The sequence below is a fragment of the Ascochyta rabiei genome, chromosome 15, assembly GCF_004011695.2.
Source record: "Ascochyta rabiei chromosome 15, complete sequence".
NCBI lineage: Eukaryota > Fungi > Ascomycota > Dothideomycetes > Pleosporales > Didymellaceae > Ascochyta > Ascochyta rabiei.
Window position 1 is genome coordinate 734,870 of NC_082419.1, and position 26,733 is coordinate 761,602.

General features: G+C 52.0%; 10 protein-coding genes across 11 annotated transcripts, besides 2 other annotated features; 4 read left to right on the forward strand and 6 right to left on the reverse strand.

The window, feature by feature from the left end:
• Positions 1-1,899: 1,899 nt before the first annotated feature.
• Positions 1,900-3,321, reverse strand: EKO05_0008703 (uncharacterized protein; the record flags this gene model as incomplete). The annotated part of the gene is made up of 5 exons (XM_059637358.1): positions 1,900-2,192; positions 2,268-2,332; positions 2,396-2,511; positions 2,588-3,117; positions 3,177-3,321. 5 exons carry the CDS (start codon positions 3,319-3,321, stop codon positions 1,900-1,902), a joined length of 1,149 nt encoding a protein of 382 aa, XP_059493341.1.
• Positions 3,322-4,463: 1,142 nt separating this feature from the next.
• Positions 4,464-5,831, forward strand: EKO05_0008704 (uncharacterized protein; the record flags this gene model as incomplete). The annotated part of the gene is made up of 1 exon (XM_038941542.2): positions 4,464-5,831. One exon carries the CDS (start codon positions 4,464-4,466, stop codon positions 5,829-5,831), a length of 1,368 nt encoding a protein of 455 aa, XP_038796242.2.
• Positions 5,832-9,171: 3,340 nt separating this feature from the next.
• Positions 9,172-9,219: a tandem repeat.
• Positions 9,220-10,058: 839 nt separating this feature from the next.
• Positions 10,059-10,084: a tandem repeat.
• A 255-nt stretch (positions 10,085-10,339) lies between these two features.
• Positions 10,340-12,922, reverse strand: EKO05_0008705 (Mannosyl-oligosaccharide glucosidase; the record flags this gene model as incomplete). Its single annotated transcript, XM_038941777.1, has 3 exons — positions 10,340-10,582; positions 10,631-12,585; positions 12,682-12,922. The coding sequence occupies 3 exons, from the start codon at positions 12,920-12,922 to the stop codon at positions 10,340-10,342; spliced, it is 2,439 nt and encodes an 812-aa protein (XP_038796244.1).
• A 572-nt stretch (positions 12,923-13,494) lies between these two features.
• EKO05_0008706 (uncharacterized protein) lies at positions 13,495-14,106 on the reverse strand (the record flags this gene model as incomplete). Its single annotated transcript, XM_038946605.1, has 1 exon — positions 13,495-14,106. The coding sequence occupies one exon, from the start codon at positions 14,104-14,106 to the stop codon at positions 13,495-13,497; it is 612 nt and encodes a 203-aa protein (XP_038796245.1).
• Positions 14,107-14,646: 540 nt separating this feature from the next.
• Positions 14,647-15,954, reverse strand: EKO05_0008707 (uncharacterized protein; the record flags this gene model as incomplete). Its single annotated transcript, XM_038946606.1, has 1 exon — positions 14,647-15,954. The coding sequence occupies one exon, from the start codon at positions 15,952-15,954 to the stop codon at positions 14,647-14,649; it is 1,308 nt and encodes a 435-aa protein (XP_038796246.1).
• Positions 15,955-16,544: 590 nt separating this feature from the next.
• Positions 16,545-17,858, forward strand: EKO05_0008708 (uncharacterized protein; the record flags this gene model as incomplete). Its single annotated transcript, XM_038941703.1, has 4 exons — positions 16,545-16,920; positions 16,975-17,139; positions 17,189-17,259; positions 17,307-17,858. 4 exons carry the CDS (start codon positions 16,545-16,547, stop codon positions 17,856-17,858), a joined length of 1,164 nt encoding a protein of 387 aa, XP_038796247.1.
• A 455-nt stretch (positions 17,859-18,313) lies between these two features.
• On the forward strand, positions 18,314-18,894 carry EKO05_0008709 (uncharacterized protein; the record flags this gene model as incomplete). The annotated part of the gene is made up of 3 exons (XM_038941613.1): positions 18,314-18,522; positions 18,578-18,635; positions 18,688-18,894. 3 exons carry the CDS (start codon positions 18,314-18,316, stop codon positions 18,892-18,894), a joined length of 474 nt encoding a protein of 157 aa, XP_038796248.1.
• Positions 18,895-19,154: 260 nt separating this feature from the next.
• Positions 19,155-19,860, reverse strand: EKO05_0008710 (uncharacterized protein; the record flags this gene model as incomplete). Its single annotated transcript, XM_038941644.1, has 2 exons — positions 19,155-19,433; positions 19,480-19,860. The coding sequence occupies 2 exons, from the start codon at positions 19,858-19,860 to the stop codon at positions 19,155-19,157; spliced, it is 660 nt and encodes a 219-aa protein (XP_038796249.1).
• A 1,440-nt stretch (positions 19,861-21,300) lies between these two features.
• On the reverse strand, positions 21,301-22,038 carry EKO05_0008711 (uncharacterized protein; the record flags this gene model as incomplete). The annotated part of the gene is made up of 1 exon (XM_038946607.1): positions 21,301-22,038. The coding sequence occupies one exon, from the start codon at positions 22,036-22,038 to the stop codon at positions 21,301-21,303; it is 738 nt and encodes a 245-aa protein (XP_038796250.1).
• A 2,950-nt stretch (positions 22,039-24,988) lies between these two features.
• Positions 24,989-26,429, forward strand: EKO05_0008712 (Formate dehydrogenase; the record flags this gene model as incomplete). 2 transcript variants are annotated; one of them, XM_059637359.1, is made up of 4 exons in its annotated part: positions 24,989-24,991; positions 25,136-25,162; positions 25,215-25,390; positions 25,517-26,429. In XM_059637359.1, the coding sequence occupies 4 exons, from the start codon at positions 24,989-24,991 to the stop codon at positions 26,427-26,429; spliced, it is 1,119 nt and encodes a 372-aa protein (XP_059493342.1). The 2 variants fall into 2 exon arrangements, with proteins under 2 accessions (XP_059493342.1, XP_038796251.1); XM_038941759.1 differs by having other exon boundaries at positions 24,989-25,162.
• Positions 26,430-26,733: the final 304 nt, after the last annotated feature.

Here is a 26,733-nt window from a genome sequence, read left to right on the forward strand (position 1 = left end):
GTGATGAGGGGCAGTGTGAGGGTCTGGGAGACACACACCCAGCTTCGACAGCAACTGCGCTGGGCACAGCCTCTCTGAAGAAGCTCCCGAAGTCCAGACATGTTTGTTGATCCTTCTGTTGAGTAGCAGCATCACTTTCCGAAGGCGGTGAGCATCGCAACCACGCGGGCCGCAACAACCAGCATAGCACGAGGTAATGCCTCTCGTGATGTACTGACGCTCAGCAGACCTTGCAACATCCTACCGACACTCAGCAAGAGAACATGATACATTTCTCTTGCCACAATCATTCAAGCACACAGGGAAACAGGCCCCATGGCTCGTTCTTGCCCAATCCACGGCTATCATGGCAGACGCGGTTAGGCTAGGAACCGCATCTGCAATACCACACCGCTGTCTCAAAACAGACTGCGCTAGGCCCTGCCCGCCAGGTTTCAAGTCGAGGGGTCCAGCCACTCGACTTTCTGTTTCCCCGCACTGCGAATCGGCTGCCACCGTCCTAGCCCGCCCTCACTTTCTCACCGAGGTGCACCCGCCCACACGAGAAGTGATCCCGACGGCGCCAACATCGCCCTCCGGTGGAAACGAAGAAACGAGGTATTGATTGGTCTTAGCAACGCTGCATTGGACTGGCAACCGCTCAGCTGCAGCCTGTTCCCGCACGAAGAAAAGAGATTGCAACACATGTACACCCACATTTAACTCGCCTCACATTGCACCCGCGCCGCAGTGGGGCATGCTTCGAGAACGCCGCCCGTCGTCGGACGTCTGCTGCATGCTCCCGTGACAGCGCATATCGGACGCCCGCAACGTGCGCTGGCAGAGCAAGCAAGCAAACGTGGCAAGTCTTAATCAGATCAGAGCCCCAAACCTTATTCTGCGGTGTCAGTGCTGGCTGTCAGTGCTGGCAAGGCGAACTTGAGGGGCACGCAAGGGCAACAGCATGGCGGGTACTGTGGTGACGCGATGTCATTGATGGCCTGAGTTGATGAAACAGTGCTGATGCGCGCTTTTACGGCACGGCGTACTGCCGATGACTGCTGCATCTGAATTCTAGCTTCGGCTAGGACAGAGCCATTGTTAGGCTGATAAGAAAGGTGATGTTTGTCATAGACTTTTGTGTCATATATCAAGTCAAAATGTACAAAGAAACAACGTCGTGATCAAGGAGGTGCGAGTAGGTTATACAACCAATGCATTGCATAGGTTGTTTATCATTATCTACACATTATCATCAAACATAGCTCGGTGCCGTCTAGTACAGCTTCAACAAGCGCTTACCGCCCGTGACGCTCTTGCGGACCTCAGAAACGCTCCTCTTGGTGGTGGTGTTGCTCACGGGCGAGCGAACTGGGAAGCCCTCCCACGAGGTGGCGTACTTGGCAACGGCAGCAGCAATACCGCGAGCGTGCAACAGCCACGCCTCTTGGTCGAGGTTGGCGACAGTGTCACCGGCCTGGTGGTAGTTGGTGACCATGTTGACATGATGTTTTGAGTGCTTATCAAAAACTGTAGAAGGTTGGAGACGGTATATAGGAGTTAACTTTGCAAGTCAGGATGCATCTTTGGAACAAGCAGATTGGAACATGATTTCTATTTAGTGGTACTGAAATAAGTTATGAATAGCCATTTTGAAGTTGGTGAAGAAGAGAACCACCTTCGCCTGCCTGTAAAACCCACTTTGTATGCCCATTGCTGAGTTTACTATCGAAAAGATTGCATGTGTACTGATGGACACAACAAGAACGAGATAAACAAGCCCAGGTGAATGATGATGGCTGCTTGTCCTTACCAGAGCCTTCAACCCAGTCTTCTGCATATTCGTCGATCCAAGGAAGCCGAGAAAGGCGGAGTTCATCAGGACCTCACGAGTCTCTGCTTGCATCTCGCCCACCAATCTCACCAGAAGGGTGTTTTGGCCTTGTGCATCTTCTCCCTGAATTTCTCCCACTTCTCGTCAGTCTTGTTGTGATTGTAGTTAACGAGAGCTGCGATGGCATCGTCCCAAATCTGTGCATACAGCCTGATGCCGCCGGTGAACTTCCAGTTCGTGATCCATGCAGTAAGAAGGCGATAGGTGATTGAAAGGCCTTTGTAGTCGTTCAACTTCTTCGGGTCGAACGTGAAGGGTTTCGGCTTCCATGGTGAACCGATCGATTTCACATGCAGACCGAACTGCCAAATCCAGGGACCTAACTGTTCGTCAGGCACTGTGAGCCCGAGGGCGATGCGGCGGTGAAGCAACACAATGCACCACAAGAACCTACCTTGAGGCATGCCCTGCAGGCCCACTTTAGAAATGATCTGTGGAAGCTCGTTGGAGAAGTTCATACTATTGGCGTCAGCTGCGTATACTCAAGTACCTAGGTACAGTTCAAAGAAAGTGGGTACTTACGATGCATTCCAGAAGTCGTAGAACTTAGTCTTTGGGATTGGGTCCATCGTGAACCAGTGGACGTCTTTGTTAAGCCAATTTCTATTGTTAGCAAAAGCTCTCTTTTGGAAGACATCCTAACAACAAAGGTGGATGTAATCCTTGGTTCCCAGTCGACCTGAAGTTGGAGTGCGAAGTCAGCAGGTATCTCACATGTGCTTCGTGCGTAGATTTGACTGACCACCTTGAGCGAATTGGGGGCCGATTGTGGGTATCCCAGATGCGGTTCCAGCCAACACCATCAGCTTGAATGACTGGGCAGACGATGACCAAACTGAACGGTGTGGCTGCTGCCCATCTAGCTATGGTAGAAGCAGAAGGTTCATCCTTGAAAATGGCAGTGTCCCGGTCGGCAGGGTGGTGAAGAATGTGGGATGTCTCAGCCTTGTAGACATCTTTTTCTACCACCTTCTCGGAGAAGATTTGAATATCTCGCACAGATATGGGCACCTCTTCACCCTTGAACTTTACCCCTTTTGCTAGCATAGCAGTAGCCAGCGCTGCCTGCCAAGTGTCATGATACTGCCACGACATCTGACCAGGTGTGTACTCCATCGGAGGATGGAAGTATCCGGGATAATCTGGACGTGTGTCGGTGAACTCGGGGAAGACGTTTGGATTTGATTTCAAGCCTGTAGGGGAGAGTGGGTGGTCGAACCTCCCACCGCTCTTGAATGTGGTGACTGTGTCGTCAATGGAATGATCGGCATATAAGACACATTGAGCTCTTTTGCTACTATACATCCGAAACGCTTAGAAGTTTCGAGGAGGTGGACCATATGCCAAGTACTCGCTTTCGAGCTTTCGGGAGAGAAGCGACTCGTGGTACCCTCAGGCTGTGGATGAGTTGTGGGGTTGTAAGTGGCATCTTTTGCGTATGTGTTCATTCTGTGTTCTGAGAATGCACTCGAGAGCTTGAAAGAAGTTCAAAACGCCGTAATGATTTGCCAGATAAACCAATCAGGGTTGATGGGAATGGGCGACAAGTTGGAAAATATCCAAGGGAAGATGTGGGTTGGCTGGGTGGTGTGAATGAGCGGGGACGGGGCTTGAAACGCTCACTGTTCAGAGCAAGAAGAAGGAGACAAGTGTTCTTATATGATGTGAGAGACACTGCTCTCCCGACTCACCGCGTAATTATTCAATTGCCGTGCTACGTTGTATCTTTCCGTTTGTTCTTGCAGGCATTGTTATTTATTGATCGACTCAAGACCAGCGTCTGGCAACCCCGTGTTACCGTCACAGGTATCGATGATTGTAAGGGTACCTGCAGTGACGCAAACAGTGGTCATTCGCTTCTATCAGTAGTAAAGACCAGACTCTCGGGTCGGCGGTGTGGGTATAAGCCTTCAAATCCGTCGTTCCGTTCTATTTCCTTCTTCGTTTGTTCTTTACCTCCACCTTTCCTTCTCTTCCCGCCGGTCCCTTTGATTACAGTATCAGCGCACTACAGACAGCCAACTCCACCTCTCACTACGTTGTTTGACGACACGACGTGCTCTTAGACTGGGCTCAGCAGTCAGGTAGGCTACTTATGCTCAGCTCTCAGATCATTCGGATCAATTGCTGACCGTCGCCGAGTATCAGACTCATCATGCCGTACCTCCCAGATGGGGACAGTCCTCATATCACCGCCGGTATCCCTCTCGAAAACCTCGCCACCTGGATTGATAGTGGTGCTGACATTCCGCGCAATGGTCCGCACACCCGCAATCCCACCCAATTCGGCTGCACGATCAATCGAGATTTCAAAGTCGACTCAACAAGGACACGACTCGAGAAAGGCATGCAGGGTAGCTTGATAGAGGAGAAGGCCTTCGACATTCCGAAGCAAGGCAAGGTTCTGAAGGTCAAGATCTTCATCGAAGGTGTCACGCCCTATTGGTATCTTGACCTCAAGACGAAAACGTACGTCTGGGTCACGAATCAGTGGGTACTTGCAGACTGTGTCACAAAGGGCGAGCCTTGAAGGCCTGACATCAAGAACTGGCCGGTCAAACTCGAGCTCCAAAAGCTTCAATTCGACACTATGACATGGACGCAAAGCCCTGCTACTGACACAAGTCTGCTGGGACGTACAATCACGGCGCTCATCACTGCTTTCCACTCCTCGCCGGCACCATTCGTGGGCACGAAGCTTGAATCTCTTGTCAAGAAGATGAGCATAGATGCTATCTCAAGAATCATTACCAAAGGTATCCAAGATGCAGGAGTCAGTGGCGTTCTGGAAGAGCCGAACCTCGGAAGCCAGAGACTTCTCGATACCGCCACTCACACAATCGACGACAATTATGAACGAGGTATTGGTGGTGTTTACATCAGAGTGCATGATTCGAACAATACAATATCCTATTGGAAGAAACAGACGCAATACCTCTATGTCGGCAAGACTGTGGACTTCCGTGAACGTTGGTCCAATCACCGATATACGGCGACAAAGTATGGTGAACTCACCCGGAACTCGGAACGCCTGGGCATGTGTGCAGTCTGCATCATTGCAGATCAGTACATTGAGAATTTCGCATATCTGGTCGAGCAGATATTCGTGTGTCTTTTCGGCTCATACCGTCGTTTTCTCTTGTCCGACAAAGTAAACAAAGGGAACGCCTCTTCTTGTCTTGCCGCCATGGAGCATGCCAACTACTTCTCTGAGGTCGCTCGGCTCGTGTTTGAGCAGACTGGATGGCGCCGGATTCTTAGCCGGGCACAATTCGATGGGGTTGAGGGGGCGAACTTCGAATCACCTCTACAAGAGTGGACAGTTTCTCCGGAACACCTCCTATTGATTCGCACCGATACGAGGATCAAATATCAGCGGACTGGATGCTCGACTCCCATGGCATTCTTTCGCAGCGCCAAAGCGAAGGTGTCAAATCACAACAACAAACCTCACACCAATGGAACGACCCAACGCACTTGGCCTCTTTGGTCCAAGAAAAAGACCAGCGGCGGTGTTGCAAAGAAAGCCGTCGTGTTTTCCATCACGGACGACGGTAGAGATGGTACAAAGATACCGCTTACTGGCGTTCCGTACTACCTTGTGGTTGAGGTTTGCAAGGATGGAAGTCCTCATCCCAATGCATGGTCACGCCTTTCGGAGGTAGGTCCATTCGAGAACTGGGATCAAGCACGCTCTTTCGCAGTCCGGATCGAATGGAAATTTCCCCAAGGTTCTGGTAAATGGAGATACCGATACGTCCATACTTTCTGGACGTTCAGATATGCAGACACCAAACAGCCTGGGGCATTGCAGGCCTACGCCAAAGCTATCGCCTTCCTGCAGTGGCTTTTCAATGCGCCTCCGAACCATTCCTATGACTGGATACCCTGTTTGAGGAGTGATGTCTATGTTCTTCAGGTCTATTATGACCTACACAAGCAGACGATTTCAATCTAGTCTCAGGTAGAGAAACTGGTCATGAAGTTTGGTGCAATGAAACCGTCAACCACCATAATCACGCAGCTCAAAGCGGATCGCTTGAAGCTGGAGAACGTGAATGGCCAGTTTGGTAAATTCAACGGGCCCACCACACGGACGCGATGCGATGTATGCACTTTGCTTCCCTTCGACGCCTTCAACAACGGGGTATTCCAGTCGGGATGCAGAAGAGTCGGAACTTCGAATGTCTGTCAGGTCTGTCACGCCTTGGGCCGCCCTTGCTGTACATGGACGTTGCATAGCGGCATCAGGGATCCTACTACTTTCAAGAGTGCCGGAAACGTAGGCACAGATTCGAAACATATCCAAGGCGTGACTGCTGAAGATATCGCTTACCATGACATCGTGTTCTCTGCTTTGTGTCTTCAGCCCCTTCCGACCACTGTGGGAGAGGTTCAGCCCTTCAGGAACCGACTTATCGAGCTGGATTCGTCAGTGAAGAACGAGGAGGATCCAAGTGATGTACCAATTTCCACGGAAGAAGCTGCAGATGAAGACGAAGAGGGGGAACACTAGGTGTTCGAAGCCCACACTGCTAATGCGGGCTCTCTTGGTGAGTTTTTATTTGTGAGCCAGACTAAACGCTCGCTGTTCTCGATATCGTAACTTCTGTGTTAACGTCACTGCAGGCATTCACAATAACAAGACAGCAGCAGTTTTGAACGAGACTCAATCGGTTTCGGGTTCATTCGAGCCAATTACTCCGCTTACTGCTGGTGACAGCTAGATAGGTATAATTTTGCCCCCAGTTACTGCTTTTCTATGATTATACCCCGGCTGTCATGTACTGCTCTCTGGGCATACTCGAAATCATGTGGATACGCTGCGGCGACCACGGACAGATGCGACGGTGATCTTGACTTGTGTTTTCCAATATGTTTACGGTTTTTTTGGGGGAAAGGAAGGGGTGAGATCATCCTCAGCCGCAGTACCTGGAACAACAAGTACATATGCCTTATTCTGAAAACGGATCACTTTTTGTACCGACGTTCTTCCTTTAACAATTGACATTGGGTGATCTCATCATCTCATTAACATACTATTCTGACTCTAAACAGACACTCCTCCGCATGGCAAAGGTCATTCATCATAGCCTTCGCCAGCTTCAGAATCTTCCAACGACTCTCGACGTCTTCAAAAGAGTCGCGGTGGACGAAGTGTCTGACAATCTTCCATCCCGCCACACAGTAATCAATTTGGAGAGCTGTGAAGTCCTTGTCCTTGCCCTCCTCAGATTCTTGGACTTGTGCTTCTGTTGGGACATCGCATCTTGTTCGAAAGACAGTATATTGCACGCGCTATCCGGAGAGAAACGACTTCGATGTTCGTTTCTATCCCTTTTGTAGACTTGATTTAACGAAGTTTTGGTTGGCCGGCTGTAACCTGACAAAGAAATAAAGCCGGCCAACCTGTTCGATCCGATATAACATATTCAAAGACAGTGTGCGAGCGTTAGAAGCATGGACAGGTGAAGATGCACTCTCAGATCACGGTAATTGTATCCATCACAGCGGGTATGATGGCGAATACATGAAACAAGAGACGGTGGGAGACGATGGAAAATAATTCCGTGGCAATGGGAGCTTCGAGAGCTCCGCAACGAGAAGAGCAACCCAGGAATTTACGACACTACAAACGTCAACGAGATTCATCACGGGTATCTTCAACAGGCTCCGTATTTGGCTGCCAAGTATGGCATTGAATCGAACATGTGACCCGGTGTTCAGAGACGAGAGCACGATGTGCCTGCCACCGAGAGCTTTTCGCAGTCCACCGTATCGTTGTGTTCTAAGCGCGGCAAGTTTACGACACACAGGCATGTTCTTGGATCTTGGTTATGCAGGCCTGTCGAACCAAAACAATCATAACAGCCGAAATATGCGAATGCAAGCTCAAGTGCCCTCAACACAGATGGCTACCTCCTTGGGAGCTATAGCTATAGTGGCCATGGTTGATGTCTTTCGGGCGAGCAACCACTTGTCATACCAGGACCAAGGTTACATGCGGGACAGTACACACGAATAGCAGCAAGATTTTGGAACCTCGTGATAGAACTCTTTGCAAATGTCAAATACCATCGCATGAGTCGACCAGAGGTCTCATGCTGTCTGCTGTATATTCAAGTGCAACCCAGGATACGTCAGTCCAAAGTATGGCTCAGCAAAGGCGATCTGCCAGTCAATCGTAGAACGTACCTATTCCAACGTTGCAAGCGCAAGTGCCCCATATTATCAGAAGACGGAATCCAATAAAACACCTCGACGGAACAGTTTCGTTCTTGACTTCCCTGGGCGCTCTCGTTTTGATGAGCGAGGATATGAACCACGCGACTAGAAAGATCCAAAGACCCTCTCTGTCCCAAAGTTAGTAAAGGAAGTTGATGGCACCAGAGGCATGTTTGAAACTTTAGAGGAAGGGATTGCTCTATGTCGAGGTTTCTTGCACAAGCTGACATCTGACCAGAGAATTGTAGTTCCATGCCCTTCACCTCAACGAAGAATGTTCGCTTGTAATTCAGGTATTGCACCAGCTGTTTTGGTATATGAGTCTCGAACCATCACTGGTGTCTCTAATCTTTTGCCTCGTCTGCGAGTGTTCTGCTACAACTGCGTCGTCCCTTCCTCTTACAGCCACCCACCCAGCCGGTTAGCCTCCCGTACCGTACCTTCTGCCGATCTTGGGATCTTAATCCATATCTAAAAAAAAAAAAAGTGGTTCTAGATTGAGGCAGATTCATTCGGTACGAGATGATACTTGCCAAGATCGCTGTTGGCCTTAGAAATAAAGCGCCGTTCACGATGGTGCTGATGATGGCCCAGCTTTCTCCAAATGGAGGTCCTGGACGCTGGGCCACTGCATCACAGGCTTTATGCATAGACTCCATAGATCAGATCTTCGAGGAAACAGATGGATGTGTTATTTTGAATGTGTCTGAACCCTGCACCAGTAATTCCCTTCGGTGTTTACCATCGTGCCTCCCTCAATCGTGCCTTCCATCTGAACTAGCGCAACACGTGGGAAGGAAGCTCCATATCTCAACGCTTTAATCACTCACTTCATGTTGTCAGAATCGACATAAAGTAAGCGATTTTGCAATAAATAATGCACACAAAGCTCGTAACTGACTAACTATCTCGTAGTTCAAACTTTTCTGCGACCACGACGCCAGGCGTCGACCTGACGGCCTGGGCCGAAACGTCGGGCATGACGCCCGATGGTGACGATCCGTTCTTTGGTAAACTAGCAATTCTCTATATTCCTATTCACACGAATCGTTCGATGTTATCCTGTTTGCTGAGTACTTGCGCTCGTATTTACTTACATATGTACGTACTTACATACGCACTCAAACACGCACCCACTCACACACGCACTCACTAACATACGCACTCACTCACACACGCACTCATTAACATACGCACTCACTCACATAAGCACTCGCACACGCACGCACACACTAGCACTTCACCAATGAAACGAGTACCGGATGGCTGAAGATCCGAGAACTCCATTCAACTTTCCATGATCAGCCTTAACACATTACCTGTACGAGGTTGCTAACAAGTGTTGCGTATATAGAAGGGCAAGATGACTACTGTACGTATCATATTATTGTTGTACCCATCACTAGACGATTTATACTGACGTGCATCTAGTTCCCGCGCCCATTGAGGAAGAAGAGGAGGCCGAGGCTGAACCTGAGCCTCTGCCGAAAGAGATCCGTAAGTACCTAGATTATCACTGGTCTTCCCATACATGTCTCAACACTCGTGCGCTTTCAGTTTTTCAATGGAGTTCAAGAAATTTGCGAGTCTGTGTTCTACCATCCTTGTCGTTGTGGTGTCATAGTTGATGGACTGTCTCGATAATAGCACGACCTTTCGAGGCCCTTTACCTTTCATCTGGATGCATACTCTCAGCGTATAGGGAATACAGCCCTGCCATCTTCGTTTTGCCAGTTCTATCAGGTAATGATAACGCAAGTATCTCACTGACCAAATATAGAGACAATCGAGTCTGAGGACGAAGCTGCGGTCCCGGCGCGAAAGCGCAAACAAAAGTCGGCGCCGTTGGCTGAAAATGCCAACGGCAAGAACAAGAAGCCCAAGGGCAACGAGAAGAAGAGCAAGAAGAAGAAGAAGAAGAAGAAGAAGAGCAAGAAGAAGGAGGGGGATGATGATCACAATGACGATGACGATGACGATGACGATATAGAGATGGAGAAAGGGGTGGGAGAGGAGAAGGAGAACGTCGTGCCGCCAACACGACCCAGGCGGAACAGAAAGCCTGAGAACTATAAGGAGGTACTAGCTTAAGTTGTTTCCGAACCAGAATTTGTTGTTGTCTACATTATAATGCACCTAACATTCTACTACTTCCTATGCTGTACGCTTCTAGCTTTTGTCCACTGTACATAACCCACGTATCACCAGCGTTCTCTCTCCTTCCCCGTCCATCTTGTGTATTTACAACTCGTCCCTGACGGTCTCTCCGCTCAAGTCCGGCATGGCCATGATCTTGACAACCAAGCTCGTCCAGCCAGTGAAATGCTGGGTCCTCTGTCCCTTGCCCGTCTCCGGGTTGTACTGCTCCCAGGCAAAGCCTGTCTCCTTCCAGCTCTCGTAAACGGTGTTGACGAGGTTCTTGCGGAGGTCTGTGTATAGCTGCTTTGCGCGCTTCTGGTGCGGTCCCTTTGCCTGTGCAACATTCTGCGAGTGTTAAAAATGATGAGTCAGTGAGAGGATGGCAAGACTTACCAAAAGGCGCTGCACAGCTAAGTAGTTCATGTTCATCCAGATCGGGCCACGCCAGTAGTCCTCGCCAGTGTGATACAGCTCGTCGCTCTTGCTCAGACTCCTGAGACCATACTCAGACCACAGGTGGTCCTCGTCGCCAATCAAGTCCAGAATGGCGCCAAGGTGCTTGCTGTCCTTGTCGACAAGACCAGTCAAGAAGGGGAAGAGAGAGACGTAGCCCTTGTGGCATACATGTGCGTTCTCCTCGTAATCGTCGATAGTAGCATCGCAGTAGGCCTTCTCCTTGCTGGACCAGTGTAGGTCGTCAATATTGCGAACGATAGCCTCGTCGTACTTTGCGAACTCAGCCGCATCATCCTCTTCGTCGAGATAAATCGCAACACGCTTGATAGCGCGCGTCATCATACCCATCCAGCTGATGAGATCGACGTGCAGCTCACCAGGGTGCGGTGGCTGAGCGCGAGGGTAGTCGTCAAGACCAGAGGTCAGGATATGCTGCGGTGTGCGTCCCCTCCAACGGTAGCCTTCCTTGGAGGAGAAGGCCTCGCGATCATAGCTCTTAATGTCGCCTGCCTGTGTCTTACGGAACCAGAAGTAGTGGCGCTTGAGGAGTGGGTACAACTCGCGGAGGTACTGCAGTGCGGCCTCGCGGTTCGCAAGGTGCATGTAGTAAGATTTCTCATGCAGTAGCTTCTTGTTGTCTGAGTCGGTCTTCTGCGCATCGAGCTTGTCGAGGAAGGAGTTGATGACCATGAACAAGGTTGGGGGGTTTGCGTAGTGAGGATACTGCACCTGGAACTCTGCAGGTACTTTGCTGCGAGCCTCAGGTCCAAGGATTTGCTCACGACCAATCCAGCCGTCCTCGTCCATGAGCTTGAACCAGCTCTTGATGATGTCAAGTGTGGTATCAACATCCCAGTCGATGACAGGAAGCAGATGGAAGCCTTCGTCCCAAAGGAAGCCGCGAGGAAAGAATGGTCGAGAGGGGATGCTGGTGAATAGTTCGTTCGGTCCAACACTCTGAGCCTCGTTTCTGCCACGTGCTTCAGCAGCATCTTCCCAGAATCCTTCGTTGTCTTCCTCGTAAGCCTCGTCGTACGAGCGGTCAACACGAGAGTCGCCATAGAAGTAGCCAATGCCACCGATCAAGTTCGAGAACAGCGACTTGGAGAATTCAGTGTAGCGTTCCTTCAGAAACGGGGCTTGCGGCTTGAAGATGTCGGTGAAGCGGGTCGCGAAGCCTGAGGTAACAGACTTGATCTGCTCGGTCATGTCGTCGGCGGTAATCTTGGCAGGCGCAGAGCCAGACGAGAAGATGATGTCGAACTCGAAGGCGCCATCGAACACCTTCTGGACCATGTGGATGTTGCCAGCTCCCGGCTGGTGCTGGATGGTGTAGACCTGCGCAGGTGGAGGCGGGTTCTCTTGGCCGTACTTGGGTACCAGTTCATCGATCTGGCTCTTCATGTGGGCGAAGAGAACGGCCTTGATCTGCCACAACGCGTCGTCGGGCACCTGTCCACTGTGCACCAGCGTCCTGTCCAGCGGCTTCTCGTCGTAGCTGGGGTGGTCGAAGTGCGGGTGTGCTCCTTTGCCCTCAGTGACCCTCAACTCGAAATCGCCTAGCTCTGCGGTCTGGCCCTTGAAGACGACGTCGCCAGGGATGCCAGTCTCGTCTCTGTTCGGATCCTCGACCTCCAAGCTGCCGAGGCCCTCGAGGGTGTTGTACCAGATGACGGTTGTGGTCAGGTCGGGCGATGCATCCTCGCGCGGTGTGCCCTTGATCCTGGCGCCCCAGCTGCCGCCGTGCTCTCCACCGGGGAATTTTACGAACTCGGTGGTGATATCGATGCGGTTGGCAGGGTCGTGGATCGTCTGGCGGCCACCGCTGCGGACGTCGTATTCATCCCAGCCGTAGCCATCGAGCTCGTGCTGTTCACACGTGTGTCGGAATGCTGCGCCGAGTTAGCAAGTGCGCATCCTGCATCCATCGATGCATATCCTGAAGCTGCGCCGTAGCTGACGCCAGGTCAATGCAGCCTGGCACTCACTGTTCTGTACCGTCTGGTAATCCTCCACTCTCGTCCACAGCAGACCGCCCATCAAACTCTTTGGTATGCGTGGCCGGACGCCAAAGTACAGGTTCGGCCTGTACGGGCCCCAGAGCAAGCTGTCATTGCTGGCCTTTTCGATCTCAGCGACCTGCGCGCTCGCAACAGGCAATTGCGATTGAAGAGTGAGCAAACATGTAAGGCCTGTCCAGAGGCTGCCGTGTCTAGAGTTGCGTGGCATGTCTGTACCACCTGCTATCTAGAGGTAAGGAATGAAGCCTCGCATGAGCTTTAGATGAATGGCGGGAGCGCATATGCATACGTCGCGGAGTTCGGTTCTTTTGATTGGCTGCAAGCGGAAGGTGAGGTGGGTCCAAAAACGCGCTCATCGCATTGCACTAGTATGGTCATTCGATCAACTTGGATCAGGAATGGGACTGGGATATCATTTCTCTTAACTGCAAGCTTTTGGTATGGTTACAGCAGTACCAGGGTTCCCTCTCAGAGCCCCACACTTCTCGATGCAGTCATCTGTTGATACAGCCAGCAAGAGTGTAAGCTTGTGTAGAAGATGCAAGAAGGATAAGCGCCATACCAGAAAGCCTGCTCTGCTACACGAGGCCACCGTAGCTGCTGTCTGATAACCGGAGCCCGCCGTGCCTTTGCAGCCTGACGTGCCCAAACGCTGTCTCGTGGGATGCGGCACCGGATTCGTTGCCGGAGTTGCTGAATGTCAGGCTTCGCTGCCTGTGTACAAGTGTTGCCATCATTGCTTCTTCTCTCAAGGCGCCTCTTCCGTTCCTTGGGGGTACTCTAACCTCTACCAGGACTCAAAGGCCTGTTGAAGCCACCCTGCCTGTTCATGTACTGCCTAGCCTCCATCTGCTTATCTCTCCTGATCCCAAAGTTCTTGTCATTTCCTGGCACCTTTGTGTTTTTCGTGCTCTTGAATCCTGCGAATCCCATCACCTGCGCCATCTCCCACGTCTCGTCGTCCATGCCCTCCGGCTTGACGCGCTCCTCCTTCATCACTACATCCTTGGGCTCCTCGTCCTCGAAGGGGTCGGGTTTGATGGTTTTGAGAGGTGGCCGTGACGTGTTGGATGGGGGCTGGCGCGGGCCAGGACCGCTTCGTGGGCCTTTGGGAGGTCCTCTGTCCTCGTTGCGTCCGCGGTCGCTGCGGTCGCCTCGTCCTCTGCCACCACGGCCACCTTCTCGATCGCGCTCGTCTCTTCGAAAAGGTGAGCGGGAGCGGTAGCGTCCTCCATCTCTTCGGCCACCCCGTTCTTGTCGTGGACTTCGTGACCGGTTGCGGCGCTCGCTGACCATGTTGCCTCGCTCGTTGTCATGGTCGCGGCCTCCTCTCGGTTCGCGCCGGCTGTCGCGATCGCGCGCTTGATCGCGTGGTCTTTCGCTATCTGACATTGTGTGGGTTGTTACGCGTATGGAGTGCGTCGCGGCAAGTAAATGTTCTGAGAGTGATGCAGGAGCGGACGCTAGGTTGAACTTACTATATGCGGAAAGTTCGCTGAAGAATCGATCACTGAGCCAAGACGCATCTCTTTGGCCCCATGGAATGTAGTCGGTTCTCAGTACACCGAACGGGTCGGTGCTCCGTATAATGCATAAACTCCTGAAGAAGAGGTATGCCAGGCTTCTTTGGGTAGAAGTACGGGTAAGAGGTCTAATGAGAGATTGTATAGGAGTCAAAATTGAGCCCTTAGAGAGATGATTCCAGGCAACTACTTGAAGGGTAGAACAATGCGTCTGTAATCAACATTTATCGTGTTCTAATTAAGTGCAGAGGAACCCCCTCTGCCTTGACAGACACACTTCGATCACATCACTGACAGTAAGATTTCGGTCTATCGAACTCCTCCAGATGCAGGGTATATCATGAAGCACTCCCTCCTAATCGTGTCAATAGTCACCAGCCCCAAGCAGTAGCAGTCTAGGTCCTCAAACTCAGATCTCATCTTCTTCCTCGTCGAAGTCGTCCTCCTCACCCATGTCATATAAAATGCGACCGCCCTCGCCAGCGCCCTCGCCCTTCTGCGCATCGAAGTAAGGGAGCACCACACCTTCACGCGCCTGCTTCTGCTTATCTGTGAGGCCAAGATTGAAGGTTGACTCCATCTCGTTAGCCGCAGCATTGACAAGACCAGTGACTTCATTGCTGCTGTAGGCAGGGACCTGATCAAGCAGCGTGACAAACTCGTGGCGCAGTGTGCCGAACGCCATGCCAGACACGGGCGCGTTGTAGTCGGATCGTCGAGCCGCGCGCAGGAAGTAGGTTTCACTTTCGGGGCGCCCGGACTTGCGGCGGAACTCTGCTTCTATTACGATGCCGCGGTGATCGTTGGCATCGAGACACTGTACGATACCTTCTGCACTCTGAAGCAGACCGTGCGTCGGCTCGGGGAGACTGCGCTCTTTGGCCGCCCTCGCGGCGAGGACGTGTGCGAAAGATTTGCAGGCAATCACAGTGGTAGCCATGTACTTGAAGAGATCGAGCGGTTGAGGTGCGTACGCCTTGTGTGCGTCTTGGTCAGGAACGGTGTCTTGGTGATAGACACCGACAAGTGTCGATGCGAACTCGCCGGCGACCAGGTTAAACAATGCGCCCATGTCCACGCTCTTGACACTAAGTAGCTCATATAGTGAGTCAATGATTACGAGGCTCTCCTTTGCTTCGCTCAATGCTTTCCGGATGTGCTGTAGAATTTGATCGCCTGTCTCGTCGCCGTATGCAGGGACGCTGCGAACAGCAGGATGGAACCGAGTGGCTTCGAAAGACACCACAACAACATTGACGTTGCGAGACAACCCCCGTCGTACCAGCTCGCCGACGAGGGGCATAGCACGCTGGTTGAGGTCATCGAGTATGAGAGTGAAAGGTGATGCATTTGTACGAATGTTGAGAACCCTGGAGATAAGCTGGAGAGAGTGGCGCTGATACTGCGCAACATTCGTTGGACGTGCCATATCAACTTTGGGTGGACGAGCCTCTGGTTTACGTTTGCGTTTGCGAATGTGGCTGGTGTGGAAGTTGTCCTTCTTGACCCAACGGTTGCAGTCGATGGCGCGGAGAGAAAGGGCTTCTTTGTGTTGATCACAGTCCTCAAAGATTGCAGACAATCGATCTTCTCGTAGTTGGATCAGCCAGTTAGGCAGCGTACCGTCTGCTGGAATAAGATGCTGAAGGACGTCAGGAGCTTTGAGAGCTGTATCCCAATCAACATTAGCAAAGCCCGTACTGCGCTGATAAAGCATCTCAAGAAGGTTGCAATTGGGAAGGCCGCGAGCGTTGGCGGATTGTGCGGGTGCAGTGTCCAAAATATCAGAGAAAATCCCACGAGCGAAGTAGTGAAGACAGGAGGAGAGTAAGTACGAAAGAAAAGCAGCTAGACAGCTACGAAAAGTCAACAGGCTGGGCTTAAGAGCGGCTAGTATGAGATGGGCAATTCTGACGCTATGTGAAGTGGCAGACGTACCTTTGATGCTTGAAGTGAAAGGGAAGTGTCTTGGTCGATGAAGCTGTAGAAATTTCGATACTGCCCCTCAATATGCCGACTTGATGTGACGTAGCCAGTTTGGTTCACGGTGTTTTCTCGAATGTAGTCCCGCTCAAGTTCTCCAGCGCTCCTCTAGATCATAAAGCGTACATAGTTAAGATGGTGCTTCTTTGGAGGTGAATGGTCCCCGTCATTTTGGGTTGGTGCGTCACTAGCGCGCTGGTTCCGGAATTGGGTAGTCACTCCCCGCAGATCGTGAACTCAACCGAGCAGACTTCCACTGAACCAGTTCAATGCGAGAGATGAGTGAAGAATCGCGATGACAACAACAACGTACACTGGCCTGTCATGACGAGTAACGCGTCTGCCTCCACAGCAAAGCCGCCGCGGCCGCGGTCCCCACACTTCCCACCGCACAACGCTCCACGCGTCTGGTTTATCACGAGAGGAGTGTCCTCAATCGCCATTGCGTTGGCGAAGCAGGTTCTGGAACACGGCGACTACGTGGTAGCAGGCGTTGTGCCAGTCGAGTTTGAGAAGGGCGAAGGCCAGTGTGAGGATTTCAAAGCATTCCTTGAGGTAGTGAAAGACACCGAAAGATGGCGAGAACGCTTAAGAGTTGTTGGGTTGGACGCGAGGGTTGTTGGCCAATGCCAAGCGGCTGTTGCTGAGGCTATTGAGGCGTTCGGCCGGATCGATGTCTTGCTCTGCGCAGCCAGCGAAGGTAATGCGATCGCTTTTATCGGACATTGCTGAACTGACGCATGTCAACATGTAGCCGTCATTGGGACTGTCGAAGAACTGGCGCAAAGCAGCCGAACAATCAGCCTTGTGGATGAGATCTTTGAGATCAACTTCTTCGCTAACGTGAACATCATCAAAGCTATACTGCCTGTGATGCGGGAAAGGAAGAACGGCCACATGATTGTGATCACTGGAATTAGTGAGACACTTTCCTATCCATACATAGTTTTCCTGCTGACCATTTGGAGCTGGCCACCTTGGAACTCCGGGACTCGGTCTGTACTGTTCATCGCAATGGGCTATCGAGGGCTATTGTGACGTGAGTCTGCGCACGGCGCTTTGCAGTCATGGGCTGACTAGTATCAGAGCCTCGCCTATGAGATTGCACCCTTCAACGTCAAAATGTCTATCGTTCAGGCCAACATGGAGGTCAATGTGCTTACCAACAGGATCACTTCAGTTCCACCGATGCGGGAGTACCTACAAGAAGAGAACCCGGCACCGCTGGCTCGAGAAATCTTCTCTGGCCTCCTCGACAGGCTCGACAGTATCGAGAACCCACGTGAGACTGCAGATGCGACATCGCCTACATACAGTACTTCCACGATGAGCCCCGAAGGAGCCATGGCTGAGTCCACTATGGGTGACCTGCTGAGTGCCGACACAATCACCTCGCTCTATGCACCGTTGCCCTCCGGACTGAAAAGCTCGCTGATCGCTGAGACAGTCCATGCTCTCACCGCGATTGGAGGGCATGACAATCCACCTGCAAGGCACATTGTCGGGTCTGAGGGCGTGACAGCGGTGAAAGAAAAGTTGATGACGACAAGTGAGGAGCTGGAGGATTTTATCGAGGTCAGTAACGCTGTTGACATTGCAAAGGACTATCAGTCTGTGGAACCCTCAGCGTTTGACTAGGTCATGTGGCTGGTTTGATGACTGCCTGTCGCGTGGACGAATGTTGTGCACAGAGCAAACGCAAGCGACTATAACTGTAGCGAAAACTGCGGGTCTTGAGCTGCACTGCTCCCACTGGCGTAAAGAAAGGCAGTATTCACGTGTTCACATCTCACTATTTGAAGCTACAATGGATGAAGACCTGGCGACATAATCAGCGCACCCGTTTGTAAGGGTTCCATAGAGTCAGCCTGCAGTACTTCCTTGGGGCGCGCTTCACCTGAGCCTTTTCTGCTGCATGCTTCCTTCCCTAGAGGGGCTTAGCAGCATTCTCTTCACTTCGGCCGCTTCTACGACGCGCTTGGTGAGCCAGCAGATATATATTCCCACAAAACTCTCCTTCCTGACTTTCTGTCAACGCTCAACTTTTCTTAACGTTTCCCATTCAACAACCACTTTACCCTCTGCTCTGTAGTATGTACGCTACCGCTGTCTTCCTGCGCATCACCTACCTTCTTCTTCTGGCCTCCGTAGTCCTGGCATTCCCTCACGATCGAATGGTGAACAACGAGTTCATCCGCGATGTCGGCGTGCTTTTCTCCCAGAGTAACTTCACAGGCAATGTCATGTTGCTTGTCACGCACAAGCAGGAGCACAAGTGCGAGACTGTCGATCTGTTTATTCTGTAAGTACATCCGATTTCTCTCTCAGCGTGCCAGCGTGTCTCTAATCAAACCTAGTGGTGGTAGCCTCGGTTCAGTCCAGATTTGCGTCCCCGTGACGTGCATCTTCTACAAGGTAATAATTGTATTCGCTTCCCGGAGATTGACGTGGCTAACATACTGCGCAGACCAATGACTGTACCATGTCAGAGGACAGTAACGACTACTACTTCCAAGGTCCTGTCGACATTGACAACCTCCAAGTGCTCCCCGATTTTGCCTGCGGTTCCTACGAGTGTGGCTCTATCGAGTTTATGGCCAGCGTGGTCGGTAAAGCCACCGGGGCGCTCACAGACACTGAGGGTGGCCATTACGGTCCAGTCGTTCGTAACTAGTTGGTGTCTCGTCCAGTACTTCAGCTGAAAACTTTGTTGATCTTGGTACAGGTGCCGAGACTGTGTTTCTTGTGATTTTGCAACACCATCTTTGCAAATGGTGTAGTCGGCAGAAGCAAGCGTTGTGGTTCAGTAGGTGGATAATATCCCGAACAGTGGAAAGGTTGCGAAGACATCTCACGATAAGCGTGGACTGCAAAGAAGAAAGATGATATTTAATAACTCCTCGTCACTCAAGAAACCTTGAAGTATCATCGCCTTCAACCCAATCTTCTCTGCTGTCCCAACAACGGTATCTGCAAGCCATCCGTGAGTCGCACCCTGGGACTCGGAATATCAGCCACCTTGGCTCTCTTGGGCGACCCCCCAGTCTTGTTCCACATCAGGACCAACTGAATATGTCCAGGCGTGATACCCAGCTGCTGCGATCCCCAGTGATACTGCCACACCGAGAGCTTCTCATTGCGCTCCGGCGCCTTCTTGGCATCATAGTAGCATGCAACATCTCCGAAGCACAAGAACACATACGGGAAGCCGTCCTAGCCCACGTTAGCACGTGATGTATAGGGGGTGTGAGAGCCTTACAATTGTGTACAGCCCGTCATAGATGTCGCTCAAGATTGTCGCGTTGCAATTCCACGCATGATCACTCCCGCCGTACATGCTATCTGTGTTGCGCTCTTGGCTCTCATCGGTGAAAGTGCAGTTTCCCTTCTTCGTCGACAGCGTGTACGGGAAGTCGTTGAGCCGCGTGAAGATGCCACATGCTGCTTCGTCGGTAGTCGCGACGAGCTTGCCGCTGTCATTCAGGCAGCCGATCTTGTCTTTGGTCGGTGATGCAGTGCCCCAGTTCTCCGACTTGAGGACATAGATGTTACCGATGCCGGTGAAGTTGGCTTGTGTGATGCCGGCATTTGCGGTGAACGCGAGGAGCAAGAAGGCAAGGATGCTAGTGAGTCCGTGCATCTTGGTCGTCTGGAATGCAGTATAGGGGATGCTTCGATATAGTGCGAAAGATCCACGACAAGTTGAGGGGATTTGAGACACACTTTATGGTGGACTAGCAGGTGTTGTTGGTCGCGTGAATACACAAGGGAGGATGCAACCGGCCGTTATCAGATCCTTTGCTTAGGATGACCCTTCCTCAACAACTCCTTGCCGCACTTTCTGCGTCTTAGACAGAAAAAGATTGCTGGACCTCTTGCTTGCGTCTTGTCTGATTAACTTTACACCGTTCGCAGCTTCTGAATCAAGCAAATGGAGGGGTCACAATTGAGTGGCTGGCCTGATAATTGCGACGTTCACCTCTTTGAACGACGGGATGTGCTGACAGGATGGAATGCTTGTTCTGACTAGCGAATCAGCACGTGCGTGTAGTACCAAATCCACCGGAAGGTGTACCACGTGCCACATCAATATGGGTTGACCGAACGAGATGCCAAATTGAGCTGACGAGGATGAGTGTTGGGTCAATAGAGGGAACCAATGCATGCAATGTGCTTCAGATAAGTCGATTGAGGAAGGTAGATGGTCTTGGTAAGTTGCTTGTCAGCGAGAAACCGGAGGCTCGGAGTCGGACATTGGGGGAGCGCCCGAGGTCTCGCGTTGCAGAAACAGCTACGAGCTAACCATTCTTGATAGTAGGTGTTTAATGCTACCTATGTTCTTGGCCATCCTACAACCTATAGAGACGTTATAAGACCTCAGCAACTTCCCTTAAATCCAAAGAGCAGTAACAATGGCGCTAAAGGCTTCCAGTATTACTGCTTGCAGCTTAAGAGGCCGCTGCTAGGGCAGTGTAGCCAGCTTTCTCTGCAACGCGAGAGGGGAGAATGCAGGCTTTGGCGAGGCTAGTCTAGTGCTTCGCTTTTAACTGCCGTACGTTACACAGGATCTCGAGCTTCCACGTCCGCCCATGCATTGTGCGTGTTTAGATTGTTACTAGATCTTTTCGTACATTGATCTAGCAAAAGCAAATAATTTGTGCTGATTGCCTGGTGTAGAAAGATGTGGCCATGTCCTGGGAGACTGAACAGACTACATCCCCCCTCAAAACACGAACATCATGACGCGAAAACGAAAACAGTACGATCGACCATTCGTTGTCATGTTGCTCGTTGTCCCCATCTTCCAAAGCAAATGAATTTTGTTCCGCATCCTCGATGCTCCTCCCAGCCCTGGAGTCGTTCAATCATAAGTAAGGTTATTACCGCTGCAGATAACACGGCAGGCCTGACGGTCTACACCAAGCTCCTTCTTCTTGACACAATCCAAGCAGAGCCCTTTCACTGAATCGTATATTTGTGTGACATCTACAAGCAAGGTTTTCGCTTCTGGAATAATGCTGCAGGAGCAGTAGTAGTTGGTGCGGTACTTAGCAGATTTGAAGCTCGGTATCTGCGCGAGTCAGGCCTGGAGGACTTTAACAGACATGGTCTGCAGCGGCCAAATTTGGGTCTTGCGAAATTCTTGGGATAAGAAGCCAATCGCCTTCTGGTAGGCTTCGCAAGTGATCTTTCCCTTTGCCACGATCGGATTCAAGGCCACCAATGCGCGCTTCTGGGTCTCATACTGTTCTTTGGTGATACGCTCAAGTAGTCGAAGCGGTAGAAAGTCCTCGCCGTTTGACATAGCGGAGATGCTCAGAAGGTCACACCGGTCCCGAATCAGACTCTTGGAAACTCGGAGAAATTCTGGTGCCAAATCAAGGAGGTATGCGGCAACTAACATCTTTTCAAAGTCTGGAGCAGTGGGCTTCTGCAGAAGGTCTGCAATCCAGATGATGCTCCATGCTCGAACTGCGTCGACACAGTCATACTTGTGACAAATCATAGCAATGTCGGCGAACTGAGTTGGTGTTATGGTGACACTAAGATCTGCCGTACGAGTGTGCATGATCTTGCAGACGATAGCCATCGAATCCGCGTCGTCCTCTGGAAGAGAGACCACGCGTGGCGAGGCTGGAGTCAGAGCCTGTCCTTCAGCGAAGCGCCCGTCGAACATGACTGCGAAGACTGGGGACATATAGCTAAGCAGCATAGATGAGACGAGGAGCTTTTTCTCAGTCTGAGGCGCCCTGCCCACATACAACTCTACGTCGCCTCGCTTGGCGATGATTTCCGCGGCAGTCGACATTTCAGCCATTTCCGTGGATCCTTTATGTACTCAGCGCCTGTTGATGCGAGAGAAAAAAGTTGCCCTACCTTTTTGTGTTCGTTCGTGTATAACGTCGATCAGAGGAGATTTTGCGGTTGATCGTTTTGATTGAGGAAGTGGATGTCGCGAAACGTAGGCAACTTGTAGATGTCTCAGAGCTGGGCAAATTTGCAGCTCTTGGACCAAGTAGAAAAGTTTGAGCGATTGCTGAAGGTGAGAGACCTGGGAAGGGTAGCCGTTTTTCGAATCTCACCTTCACCTTCACCTGGCATTTGACACCTAAGTTCGGACTGTTTATGCCAAGTTTCAAAACGCGCCTCTCGCAACCGAAAGAGCAATGGAAATGCCCATTGTATTGACTGACATCGAATGAAGCATGTATGCAGCTCCTAACAGTACTTGTAGAGCGTTTGCACCTAGTGTTGTCGTGAGCATCTACGAGCTGGGTGTTGCAACGCTCTTCGCTCTTGCTGGTCTCGCGCGAACGCACTTCCCAACCTGAGCTCAGAGATGCGCTCACCAAAATGGTTCTTTCCATAATTCGGTAGCTCCAGCCAACATTGTTTGTTCTTGCAACTCCAAGCTCTTCGACGTGACGTGGACGACCTGGAGAGTTTTTCGCCTACCGTTTCATCCTGAGATCTCTGGTGCACTCGAATCGCACACCTTGGGCAAGCCTGCGTACCTCATCCTGCTTGCGCCACGCACCACAGAGCTTCGAAGCGGCTTCAATGAGCCATTCTTCACGCAATCTTACAGCCAGATCGTCTTTTTCAAACGCGACCGCTGGCAGCCGCAATGAAACACGAGGGGGTTCCCTCGTCGCGCGCTATACGTCATGCGGGCGCTGGGCCCTCGTTGGTTCGATCTGGGCGATTGGAGCGCGCCGTGGGGACTTGACCACTCGATTGCTCATAGGCTGCCGCGAAAACAAGGCCTCGACTGGAGCTGTTACCTACTCGTCGCACGATGCAGCCTTCTGAAGAGGAATGCCATTGCAAAGACATCCCAGGTAAAGGGCTGAGTCGCCAAAGAGAAAGACAGTGTTACAGTTGCACGAGAGGCTGAGGGTCTCGACCGAGGGGATCTTGAGCTATGCGAGCTTGATGCGTGAGGCTTCAAGCTTCGAGCCAGGAGCTGCCACGTCAAAGATAGCGACGGGTTTGAATGCGATCTTCAAGGGCTCCTCGGGCTAAGGGACAATGGCATCAATTGTCTCGAATAGACCGCAACTGCCGTTGTCGGATAGCTCGCCCGTAAGGAGAGAATGGGTGCGAAAGCCATCGCTAGCCGTGGGTTGGTATCCGGGATACCTGGATGTCCCGGATAGTCTATCTTATATGGATATCTCTAGATCTAGACATCAGGCTTAGCAGTGCCTCGTCTACGGCGCTCCATTCTACCTGCATGCTTGGGAGCAGAAGGACTGACGGAATACCGCCAAGGTAACACCTGTTCGTTGTATGTTCCAGATTCTGGACAACAAAAGCTGGATATCCCGGATGAAACCGATATGACTGAGGAAGTGAATATCAGATAATCACATCGCATCATGGTATCGGGCACAAGTACTGTAGGTGGGTAACAGCGCCCAGGGTACGGATCGATGATGCAAAACTGTCACTACACATACAAGCCAATGAAAGTAGTCATGGTTGCCGATTATCCCTGTCGTGTGCCCTGTGGAGAGCTATGTGAGTTCCAATACGTAGGCTTTTAGTCAAAAGCCACTGCGCAACACACCCACACTACTTACGCCTGTTACCATTAGTAGATCTGGAACGTGAGACGCGCATTCGGTTCCGCGGTCTCGGTTGCGTTCGGCCGGCTTCGCAGCGAACCATCTCCTATCTTATCAGCCAATCGCCGAGCCCGAACCCAGTCATTTGCGACTTTTGTGCGAAAGTGCGCGGTGACATCTCGCGCCCGTAGCTCCTCCGTAGGCTCACCCCCGCCTCGACACGCTTGGGCGTCTAGAATGCTCGGCCACATACCCACCTGCCCCGCGTAGTCGCAATAGAGCTGCTCAGCACTTTGGTGATGCCGTGGTGGCTGCCAGGCCGTGTCAGCATGCATTCCTCGGGTCGATGTGCTCTTTCGAAGCTGCAGCGGATCCGCGATGAGCGATCGCAGGCAGGATGGACACAGATCAGCGCAATTGATCTCCAGAGCCCACTCGGTAGCTATATACAGCTTCGCCTTGACCTCAGGCTTCACTACGCCGCACCATCTGGCATTGTCGGAACGCATACGGAATGCAATCGCTACGAGAGCTTTGCCGAAAACTCTATGTACAGCCCCAGTTTGCATGTACCTCAACCGTCCCACCACCGTGCCATGGCAACCAACCTGCCGATTGGCCTCGTGGCGTCTAAACCCAGCCTAAGAGCTAGCGTACTGACGTATCAGCGGAGCATTTGTATGGATCAAATGGGTAAGTTGGTATAGCAGAGCTCCCCTGGCGCGTACTCGGACGTGTTGGCGCCATTTGTTGCGACCCCGCACCGACTGCGGTGCGAAGCAATTCCAAAGATGACAGCCATGTCCGCAGTAGACAGGGGCCACTTCTTTGGAGGCGATTCTGCATCACGAAGTGGGGAGGGCTGAACGTGATGCGCTCCGTATGACCCAAGGTTTCCAGACTGCGTGCTGCTGCAAGCAGGACGCGGTGGGTACCTGCAAGTATATATAAACCCCTCACAACCCCTCAATTGCACTCGGCAACAAACGTTACAAAACCCATTCCCGAAGAGTTCGACGTCACTTCGAACTACATCAGGTATAACCATCCCTGAACCCCCTCTTTTGATCGGGACCAGGGACAACAAGCTGACAGGTCGGTGTTGCGTCAGCTATACGTACCGAAGTACCTTTTCTCCAGCCGTGACTATATATCCTTCTACGGGGCCGCAATTATCCTCACATCAACCTATTCACAATGGTATTTCTCCGCTCAGCTTCTCGTCTTGCACGTCCCGCGTCGTCGCTCTTCACAGCTCGTGCTGGCCCACGACTGACGTCGGGCGCTGCCTTCCTACGACAACCGAATCAGTTCAGAACGCTAACAGCAACCGCTTCGCAACAGGGCAAGGTTCTTCTCGTTCTCTACGATGTATGTTGGACTACCTTTCATGGCTCGGAAGTAGCGGCTGACAACGTCATAGGGTGGTGTCCACGCTCAGCAGGAGCCTCGTCTTCTCGGTACCACTGAGAACGAGCTCGGTCTGAGGAAGTGGATTGAGGAGCAGGGTCACGAGCTCGTCACCACCTCCAACAAGGAGGGCGAGAACTCCGAGTTCGACAAGCACCTTGTTGACGCCGAAGTCATCATTACCACACCGTACGTTGAGCTACCCCGCATCGCCACTAGAGCGCCCCACCGTCACGCGCGTGCGTGAGCTTGTTGCTCTAGCGTGCGACGAGATGGAAATGGAAGTGAGCGACCAGGGCTGACAATTGTCGACAGTTTCCACCCCGGCTACCTCACAGCAGAGCGCCTTGCTAAGGCCAAGAACCTGAAGCTTGCCGTCACTGCTGGTATCGGTTCCGACCACGTCGACCTCGATGCTGCCAACAAGACCAACGGCGGTATCACCGTCGCCGAGGTCACTGGATCCAACGTAGTCTCCGTCGCAGAGCACGTCGTCATGACCATCCTCACTCTCGTCCGCAACTTTGTCCCTGCCCACGAGCAGATTGCCCGCGGTGACTGGAACGTCGCCGAGGTTGCCAAGAACGAGTACGACCTCGAGAACAAGGTCGTTGGTACCGTCGCTGTTGGCCGCATTGGTGAGCGCGTCCTCCGCCGTCTCAAGCCCTTCGACTGCAAGGAACTTCTGTACTTCGACTACCAGCCTCTGCGCCCCGAGGTGGAGAAGGAGATTGGCTGCCGTCGCGTCGAAAACCTCGAGGAGATGCTCGCGCAGTGCGATGTTGTCACCATCAACTGCCCCCTGCACGAGAAGACCCGCGGCCTCTTCAACAAGGATCTGATCTCCAAGATGAAGAAGGGCTCATGGCTCATCAACACCGCCCGTGGCGCCATTGTCGTCAAGGAGGACGTCGCCGACGCGCTCAAGAGCGGCCACCTCCGCGGATACGGTGGTGATGTCTGGTTCCCCCAGCCTGCGCCCAAGGACCACCCCCTCCGTTACGCCCAGAACCCCTGGGGCGGAGGCAACGCCATGGTTCCCCACATGTCCGGTACCTCGATCGATGCGCAGGAGCGCTACGCCGCAGGTACCAAGGCCATCCTCGACTCGTACTGGTCGGGCCGTGAGGATTATCGGCCGGAGGACTTGATCGTTCACAAGGGTGATTACGCCACCAAGGCGTACGGGCAGCGCTCCAACGCCGAGCGCACCACGGCTCCCAAATAAGCGATTGATGTTAGCGTGTTAAAACGAATTTCTTTTTCCTGATGGGGCGGCGAGGTCTTAAATACTCTGCACTTTGTATAAACCAATATATCCCAGTGAACGTTACTGTTTCTTCCTCTCTCTGTAGTGTTGTTGATTGTTCTTCTCTGTGATGTTATGCATTGTTCTTCTCTGTAATGTTTGGCAGTGTGACGAGAAGGTCCACTTGGATAGCATCAGACATGGTGCCTGAACAAGGTCTAGTTTGGCGTCTCTAGTGCTGTAAAGGTGGTATGTGACCGTCTTTGGGTCTCCAATGGAATAT